This window comes from Anoplopoma fimbria, chromosome 10 (assembly GCF_027596085.1).
Source record: "Anoplopoma fimbria isolate UVic2021 breed Golden Eagle Sablefish chromosome 10, Afim_UVic_2022, whole genome shotgun sequence".
Lineage (NCBI taxonomy): Eukaryota > Metazoa > Chordata > Actinopteri > Perciformes > Anoplopomatidae > Anoplopoma > Anoplopoma fimbria.
Window position 1 is genome coordinate 24,477,869 of NC_072458.1, and position 10,111 is coordinate 24,487,979.

The 10,111-nt window shown below is 43.7% G+C and overlaps 1 protein-coding gene across 1 annotated transcript; it reads right to left on the reverse strand.

Annotated features, from left to right (window-relative positions):
- Positions 1 to 2,112: 2,112 nt before the first annotated feature.
- On the reverse strand, positions 2,113 to 9,828 carry LOC129096997 (zinc finger protein 84-like). Its single transcript, XM_054605668.1, has 2 exons — positions 9,657 to 9,828; positions 2,113 to 4,640 (listed from the first exon to the last, which is right to left on the reverse strand). Exons 1-2 carry the CDS (start codon positions 9,730 to 9,732, stop codon positions 2,113 to 2,115), a joined length of 2,604 nt encoding a protein of 867 aa, XP_054461643.1. The 5' UTR covers positions 9,733 to 9,828.
- Positions 9,829 to 10,111: the final 283 nt, after the last annotated feature.

The following is a 10,111-nucleotide window of genomic DNA, read 5'->3' on the forward strand; positions in this document are numbered from 1 at the left end:
TGGTTCAGGTCTATAGTTAGGACTGGTTCAGGTCTATAGTTAGGGCTGGTTCAGGTCTATAGTTAGGACTGGTTCAGGTCTATAGTTAGGACTGGTTCAGGTCTATAGTTAGGACTGGTTCAGGTCTATAGTTAGGACTGGTTCAGGTTTATAGTTAGGACTGGTTCAGGTCTATAGTTAGGACTGGTTCAGGTCTATAGTTAGGACTGGTTCAGGTCTATAGTTAGGACTGGTTCAGGTCTATAGTTAGGACTGGTTCAGGTCTATAGTTAGGACTGGTTCAGGTTTATAGTTAGGACTGGTTCAGGTCTATAGTTAGGACTGGTTCAGGTCTATAGTTAGGACTGGTTCAGGTTTATAGTTAGGACTGGTTCAGGTCTATAGTTAGGACTGGTTCAGGTTTATAGTTAGGACTGGTTCAGGTCTATAGTTAGGACTGGTTCAGGTCTATAGTTAGGACTGGTTCAGGTCTATAGTTAGGACTAGTTCTGGTTCAGGTCTATAGTTAGGACTGGTTCAGGTTTATAGTTAGGACTGGTTCAGGTCTATAGTTAGGACTGGTTCAGGTCTATGGTCAGTTTCAGGTCTATGGTGGACTGGTTCAGGTCTATAGTTAGGACTGGTTCAGGTTTATAGTTAGGACTGGTTCAGGTTTATAGTTAGGACTGGTTCAGGTCTATAGTTAGGACTGGTTCAGGTCTATAGTTAGGACTGGTTCAGGTCTATAGTTAGGACTGGTTCAGGTTTATAGTTAGGACTGGTTCAGGTCTATAGTTAGGGCTGGTTCAGGTCTATAGTTAGGGCTGGTTCAGGTCTATAGTTAGGACTGGTTCAGGTCTATAGTTAGGGCTGGTTCAGGTCTATAGTTAGGGCTGGTTCAGGTTTGTAGTTAGGGCTGGACTGGTTCAGTGATTAAATACTATACTTTTAAATCATTGTCTGCATTAAATAAACAACACAGGCTCAAGTTCAAGTTCTTTATTTATATTCTGCACAAATATAAAACATAAGTAGTTGATGGAAATGGACATTTTAAGCCTCTTAAAACATGTATAACAAAGAAAACATGTCCGATCGAAGACATCAGACGGTTGCGTTGTTTCGTTAATGTCAGGTCAAGAGTCATAATTTACTGAATGACAACTGTCAACATCCACAAAGACTCCTTGTTCATGACAGCTGTCATGTCAGTCTTAAGCACAACCCTTCAAATCAAGAATCAATACATCAACACTGAAAAAAGCTCTCTTGAACATCAAAGTACTGAACGTTGGAAAACACAGGAACTTCATTTGAATAAACTCCAGAAAAAAGTCCCTCTGTGTAATCATTGTTCTCTGATGAAATCATATCAATAAGTTGTACAGCAGACTTATGAGAAGTTTATGCCAAATCTCTATTGTTGCTCATATAAGAAGTTGTTATTTCCATGTATTCAGTTGAGCTCCTGTTTGGAGGTTCTGTCTCTCTGATCTCAGTCTGACTCTGATGAAGCTGTGAGGACTGATGACCGACACACTGATGGTTTCTGAGCTGATCGTACCAAGTGAATCCTTGTTTACAAATAGTGCAGGAGAACCTTTTCTCTCCGGTGTGATTCATGGTGTGACTCTTCAGTTGTGCCTTGGTGAGAAAGCTTTTTTCACACACTGAGCAGCTGAATGGTTTCTCTCCTGTGTGGATTCCCATGTGTGTCTGTAAACTTCCCCTTTGTGTAAAAGATTTCTTACAAACTGAACAATTGAATGGTTTCTCTCCCGTATGACATCTCATGTGCACCTTAAGAGAAGAACGTACGTTGAAGGCTTTACCACAAACAGAGCAGTTAAATGGTTTCTCTCCTGTGTGAGTTCTTGTGTGTCTATTCAGATTTCCTTTATGGCTAAATCTATTCCCACACTCAGAGCAGCTGAATGGTTTCTCACAAGTAACATCATCATCATTCAGAGAGTTTAAACCTGACTGAGGTTCTCTGGTCTCCTTCCAATCATCACTGTCATCAGTCTCAGGTTCAGTGTTGTCAACAGTATCTGGTTCTGGATGTCTATCTGGATCTGAGTTCCTGTCTGTCATCAGTCTCTCCCCCAGTGTTGTCATATCTGGTTCGTCTCTTCACAAATATTTTCCCACACTCAGATGTCTATCTGGATCTGAGTTCCTGTCTGGTTCTGGTCCTCCACAGTCCTCTCCATCAGCTTCTGTCTCCATGTGTTCAGTACGTCTGCGAGGAAGCTGTGAGGACTGACAACCAGTACATTTATGCTTTTTGATCTGATGATGCCAGGAAAATGTTTCCTTACAAACACTGCAGCTGTATGGTTTCTCTCCTGTGTGGATTCTCATGTGTGTCTGTAAACTTCCGCTTTGTGTAAAATATTTCTTACAAACAGAGCAGCTGAATGGTTTCTCTCCTGTATGAGATCTCAAGTGTCTCTTCAGATTTCTCTTGGTGCTAAATATTTTCCCACACTCAGAGCAGCTAAATGGTTTCTCTCCAGCGCTACATCTGGATTCACTGACAGAAACCTCATCATTATTCAGAGAGTTTAAACCTGACTGAGGTTCTCTGGTCTCCTTCCAATCATCACTGTCATCAGTCTCAGGTTCAGAAGAGTCTCCAGTCTCCTCATCAGTATCTGGTTCTGGATGTCTATCTGGATCTGAGTTCCTGTCTGGTTCTGGTCCTCCACAGTCCTCTCCATCAGCTTCTGTCTCCATGTGTTGAGTTGATCTGCTGGATGGAGGTTCTTCCTCTCTGTTCTCCTCAGTCTGACTCTGACAAAGCTGTGAGGACTGACGACCAACACATCTATGGTTTCTCAGCGTGTTATACCAGGTGAATGTTTGGTCACAATCTCTGCAGATGTAGAATTTCTCCTTTGTGTGAACTTCCATATGTTTTGTCAGATATCTCCTCCATGCAAACTCTTCACCACAAGTTTGGCATCTAAACCGAGTTCGTCTCGTGTGGATCCTCATGTGTTGAACTAAAGACTCGCTGTCACTGCAGTCTGTGTTACACACAGAGCAGCGGAAAGGTTTCTCCCCTGAGTGACAGGTCATGTGAGAACGTAAGCTTTCCTGCTGGTTAAATAATTGACCACAAAGTGAGCAGCCGAATGGTTTCTCTCCTGTGGGCGGTTTCTTGAGTGTCAGCAGAGTGAGACTGTCTTCAGATCTTTGATGACACTCAGAGGAGCTGAAAGGTTTCATGTCAGTGTTACATCCTGAGACACTGACGGAGACTTCCTCAGCTTTTATACGCTTTAGATCTGACGGAGGTTGATCACCATCAACTCTGTCACCAGTCTTGGGATCAGTTTCAGCCTTGTCATCAGAGCAGCTGAATGGTTTCTCGCTGGTATTAAATCCATCATTAACAGAGACTTTTTTATTTCTGCGATAAGTGAACCCTGACTGATGTTTCCTGGTCTCTCTCCAAAACTCAACGTCAACACTGTCATCAGGTTCAGAAGATGGTTCAGTCTCTTTATCAGTATCTGGTTCTGGATGATTATCTGGATCTGAGCTCCTGTTTGGAGGTTCTGTCTCTCTGATCTCAGTCTGACTCTGATGAAGCTGTGAGGACTGATGACCGACACACTGATGTGTTTTGATCTGGTACTGCCAGGCAAATGTTTCCTTACAAACACTGCAGCTGTATCTTTTTTCTTCTGTCTGATGTGTCAAATGTTTCTGTAAATGTCCTCTCTGTGTAAAAGATTTCTTGTCCACAGTATCTGGATCTGAGGTTCTAGTTGGTTCTGGTCCTCCACAGTCCTCTCCTTCAGCTTCTGTTTTCATCAGTTCAGTTGAGCTGCTGTTTGGAGGTTCTGCCTCTCTGTTCTCCTCAGTCTGACTCTGATGACGCTGTGAGGACTGAGGACCGACACATATATGTCTTGTGATCTGTGAACACCAGGCAAATCTTTTGTTACACATACTGCAGCTGAATCGTTTCTCTCCTGTGTGGACTGGCATGTGTTGTGTCAAGTGTCCCTTTCGTGAAAATCTTTTACCACAAACTGTACAACTGAATGGTTTCTCCCCCGTGTGAATTCTCATATGTTCCTTCAGGGTTCCCTTGGTGCTAAATCGGTTCCCACAGTCAGAGCAGCTAAATAGTTTCTTACCATCAGGACATTTTGAATCTATGATAGGGACTTTGTTTAAACCTGACTGAGGTTCTCTGGTCTCCTTCCAATCATCACTGTCATCAGTCTCAGGTTCAGAAGAGTCTCCAGTCTCCGGTTCTGGATGTCTATCTGGATCCGAGTTCCTGTCTGGTTCTGGTCCTCCACAGTCCTCTCCATCAGCTTCTGTCTCCATGTGTTCAGTACGTCTGTGATGAAGCTGTGAGGACTGAGGTTTCTCTTCATCATCTTCACTCTTCACAGGGACAGGAGTGAATGTGAACTTGGTGATATCAGCCTCCTCCAGCCCTTGAAGCTGCTCTCCCTCCTGACTGGTCCAGAGTTCCTCCTGTTCCTCTTTAATGTGTGGGGGCTCTGGCTCCTCCTGGTCCTCTTTAATGTGGGGGGGCTCTGGGTCCTCCTGGTCCAGACTGGAGCTCCACTCCTGCTGCTCAGGAGGAACCTCTTCTTCACCAACGATCACTTTTCTTACATCTGAAGGTAAAACTGAAACAAAGACAGACAGCTGGTTAAATAAACACATAAACTTCTGTTCACTGAGCTTCATAACATTTCTTTATGTGGAGTTTTCATCTGTTATTAGAGACACAAGGGATGGTTGTCTTAAGAAAAGGAATTCATTTTACATAAGTACTTAAGTAATTTTTTTGATTTGCTTTATAACAATTAGTCTTGTTATGTTTTTAAGTAAAATTATTATTATTGTTAATATTATTATAACAAGTTGCTGTTGGCAGATTTAATAAATGATAATGAATTCATATCAAAATATGTAACAATTCTTCATAATTCAATTATGATCTCAACCCATAGATTAGTACAAAAGAATGATGGTGCTCAGCCTACCCCATCAGACCCAATTAGTTTAACTACCATAATTTAACATAAGATAACATTTTGGACGCCCCCCAATTTTGGAAAATAAGGAAATATATTAATCAATTAAATCTTAATCTCAGGGTTGCTATGGAGTTCTAGTCATGGTGTCCAGGGACCTATTATTTCATCTATATACACACACACACATCCATATACATACGTATATACATATGTATACTCATATATACATACATACACATAAACAAACATACATACATATATACATATACACATATACGTATATAATACGAGGACATATTATAACTAGAACTAGCATATCAAGTAAAAGTTTCTTTAAGTTACAATTGTATGTGTCTCTGTGTCCTCAGGAATGTGGACGCTTGTAAACAGAAAGGTGGGGTCATAAAACATTGTAGGGCCAGCCTTAACTGTTTAAGTGCGATGATCGACCCCAAGTCCTATTTTGAGTTTGTCCAGCCACATGGTAAATTGAGAGTCTAACCCCTTAGTGCCCTTTGGGTCATGAGAGCAGTTCCTGAAAAAGGTTTCTTAGATAAGATTTTGTCTTTGTTGTATTAATTACAATACAGGTTTAATAGCTTTCCATGGATGTTCGCTACATTGCTATAGTTGTAGTAGTAGTAGGTTGTTGGTTGAGGGCTGAGGGATGCTTCACCCCTAAGGACAAAAGTGAGAAGGTACATTTGGGTGCAGTGCTGACAGGTGCAATCCATTGGCTTTAAAAAGAGAGGATGTTATCCAAACGGTCAAAGAGAAACTGGTGAAGCTTTGGGAAGTGGTACAGGGTGGACCTCCCCTACAAGCCAAGTGTGAAAGTGAGGCTCATTCAAATTGAAACTTGGATGACAGCTCTTGAAAAGAGAGGCCCACCTGGCAAGTATACGTCCCGGGGATACCAACACAGGGTGCTTTTCCCATAAGGCTCCGGCCACTGCTCGTTTATGATGTACCAGTCTTCACTGTTGAGGGGCAGGATAGGAGAATGGACGTCCTGAGAAGCTTCTACTCAACCGGCCTGTAGAGCACAAAAAGAAAGCTGCAGCGGCCAGAAACATCCATGGTTGAACTGTACAAGGTAACTAAACCATGCCAGGCCATTATGCCGAGAGAGTTAAAGATACAAGAGTGCACCAAGCTGACATTGTGGTCAGGACAGGTCCTTAATGTCAGCCAGCAGAGCATTGAGGAAGGAGGAGGATGGCCTGCATTAGGTCGACATCGTTGGGTCAGTGGCCCAAAACAGAGCAGCTCTGAGGTGCTTCACCAGGGTTGGAACAATGCTAACCCAAAGAAGTGGTGTGGCATGGCGTGGAGGGAGGTCCACAAGGCAGAGGAGGGAACCCGACATGTTAAGGCTGTAGCAATGAACAAGCAGAGCAGCTTGGCACTGCCCTGGCAGGACATCTGGATCACAAAGGACATCGCACACGTGGAGGTTAGCAGTGTACAACAGCTGTATGCTCTGCAGGAGGCCACCCAACCTTGACCGTGTCCTCTGCTTGTATCAAGCATGGCTGATGGGAAATTCCGGTGGGACGTGACCAGATTCTGAGACACAGTTGGCTGCTGGTGTGGAGAAGACAATAAAGCAGCTTAACAACTTACTAATGGCCCTGGATTCTTCCACTTACTCACTTCAGGGGGGAGTAAAGCAGCACCAGAGGTGAGGAGCTAGAGGACACGGCCACAGAAAGGTAGATGCAAGTGGACCTTAAGAAATAGTTCAAATTCCCAGAGGAGATAATCCACACTAGCCTCGGACCTAACATTGTTCTCTGGGCTAAAGGTACCGAGCAGGTGGTTCTTGTCGAGCTTACAATACTCTGGGAGAGAGGATGGAAGAGGTTCATGAGCACAAGCTAAAGAAATATCAGGCCCCCATCTTTCAGAGTCAACTGAAGGGGCTAGAGCCTGGAAGCTGGAGGGGCTTCTTATGGCGGTCGCTCTGGGAAGCTCTTAACCCTAACCCTTGGGAACGAAGGCCGGAAGAGGTAGGTGCCTTGAGGGAGCAAAAGAAAGAGAGAGCGATGCCACTGGGTCACAGATGGGTCAGGGGCAAGTCCCTGTAAAGGTGAGCCCGTTGTGTTAACCAGCTGAGCCATGTTTACCAGGTCTGCAGATGTGGGAAGAAACGCAGAGTGAGAGGGGTCTGAGGATACAATGGACAAATATGAAGTAGAACCTACCAGTGATGATCAATGCACAGGGCACGTAATGAAGAGGTCACGTAATGAAGAGGTCACGTGATGAAGAGGGCCCGTGACGAAGAGGTCACGTGACGAAGAGGTCACGTGACGAAGAGGTCACAAGGTCACGTGACGAAGAGGTCACGTGACGAAGAGGACATGTGATGCATACAGAACATGTAAACAGGTGAAGCAGTCGTTGTAGCAGCAAAGAAGGAATGGAGGATCTTTGTTCACTACGTGGACCAGCTGCTGGAAGATGTGATGACAGGAAGTGTTGATGGAAGAACCTCAGAGACATGTCTTCACTCATGTCTTCATGTCTTCACTCGCGTCTTCACTCTGAAGCATAGCGGCTGTTAACTTCAGAGGAGATCTGTCGGAGCTCTCTGGACAGTGGAGGGATTTAAGATGTTTTGCCGTGCTGAGTGTCATCGCAGGGACGGACTCCATGGATGAAGAACGGGGGTGGCCTTCACCAAGACCTTCAAATACCAAAGCACAACAAAGAGGAGGTGGAGAAGCACCTTTGTCAAGTCCACGGTGATCCCAGAGAAACTCGTCAAACTAGCTGAACCGACTATCCTCTTAGGAGTAAATGGACAAAGCTGACAGGAAGTGACAACCTTCTCCAAAGGTCAGAGGACAATGTGCCCCAGGGACCAATGGACAAATGGCATTCAGTACAAGGTTGACAAGTACAGCAAAAGGCTTGATGGAATGACATAGTGGAGGAGCTTCCTGGTTAGTTGATACCCAAGTAATGCTTCATCCCTAAGTAAGAAAACTCAGATAAAGATCTAACAAGTCCATAACATCTCTCTCCTCAATGTGGAAGGAGAAATCTTCTTTAGGGTTCTGGCGAGGAGGCGGGCCCTTTTCTGTTGGACGAGTACATGGATGGTTCAGAAAAGTGTTCTTTGGTTAACTGGCTGTCTCGAGGCATTCCAAGCTCATCAAGGAGACAAAGAGTGACCTGACTGAACCGTGATCTGAACAACGCCTTCGGAAAGATACTCCACAAGTTGGTGGAATTAATACTGAAGACCTAACGTGTCCCGGAGAGACTCCAGAAACTCTGGAAGTGTTTTTACAACAAGTTAAACATGCGTTTCATCTGTGGGAACTTCACCTCTGACTGGCAGAGACTTCAGGTGAGTATTGTCACTGGGTCAGTGATTCGGTTTCCTCAAAGATGAACCTTTTTATCGAGTCAGCAGAGAAGTTAAATATATAAATAAATGACAAGCGACTTCAAACAGGAAACTCCTAAACAACCCAACGATCACAGTGAGATCAGAACCTAGAGGGAGGGGCACTTTGGAGTACTTGGTCAAGCTCAGCAATGGAGTGAACCTGCAGAATCCAGGAACCGGGTACTGAGAAGAAGGAACGTCCAGGATCGGTTTATCCACGTCATCCACTTTGGTTCTCCGAGGCGTTTACTTTATGTCCTCCTCCTGCTTTCTGTACAACTTCTGGAGTTAGAAGCACAAAGAGATGGCGCTCCACTCTTCTTGTAACGACCTCCTGGTTCTTACAGGGTTTCTCTCTGCAGAGCATCAGTATCTGAACACTGGCATTCCTGTTCTGATGGGCTTCTGTCCATTTGGCAGACATAGGCAGTGATTTTTGTTCCCACCAAAGCATAATGTATTCAGATTACCAGCAAACAGAATGTGTTTCAGTTGGTAGTAGACTCTTAAAATAGATTTTCTAAAAAGGGAGAAAATGAGTGAAACTAAAGTTTCCGACTGTTGTCACAGTCTGTAAATCACTAAACAGGAAGGTTGTAAAGAACATCTAGAAGGAGGTTCCTCTTGGAGGTTCTGGTTGATCCGGCTCACAAACGTCACAGAGACAATTGTTATCATGATGTGTTCAATGTAATCTGTAAAATGTAGTGTTGGTGATAAATTAGAATAAATCCAGTAGTTTGAAGGAGATGTTTTCTTATTAATATTTAGATATTAGAGATGAATTATGATGTTTAACTTCCTAACACTAGCTCTAAGATTAATGAGTATCAGCGGTAAATAAATGTGATCCTTTTTAATTTTGTGCTGATCCAGTCTGTGATCTTTATGATCCGTTGCTCAACTAATATTAATAGAAGTTATTCTGCATCATGAGTAGTTTTACTTTTTTACACTAATACTTATGTACATTTACTTGTAAAGTATATTCTAACTGTAGTATTCTAACTTTTACTGAAGTAAAATATCGGAGTACTTCTATCACCTGTGTTTGTCTCTAGAACTATTGCAGAAGAAGGAAAAAGAGCAGAAATAGGAAAAACTCAAGTAGAGTTTAAATACCTCGACTTTATATCTAAGTACTGTAGTTGAGTAAATGTACTTGTTTGCGTTGCATCACTGAGATGCGTTAGCTAGCGTTAGCTTAGCATAGAGTCATAGTCAGTGCAGATGTTTCCAGCAGGAGAAAGAAAACCAACCTGCTTCTCTCCGCAGCTCCATGTCGGCCTTTAAAAGCACATCCAGCTCTTTAGCTTGGATCCATGTCCTCTTCATATCCGGGTGTTGATGTCTCCAGATGTCTCCTCAGATGTCTCCTCAGATGTCTCCAGATGTCTCAGATGTCTCCAGATGTCTCCTCAGATGTCTCAGATGTCTCCAGATGTCTCCAGATGTCTCAGATGTCTCCAGATGTCTCCTCAGATGTCTCCAGGTGTCTCCTCAGATGTCTCCTCAGATGTCTCCAGATGTCTCCTCAGATGTCTCCAAATGTCTCCTCAGATGTCTCCAGATGTCTCAGATGTCTCAGATGTCTCCTCAGATGTCTCCTCAGATGTCTCAGATGTCTCCTCAGATCTCAGATGTCTCCTCAGATGTCCTCGAGCCGCAGTGAGCAGCCGCCGTTTGACTTCCTGTTGGACATCCTGAAATGTGG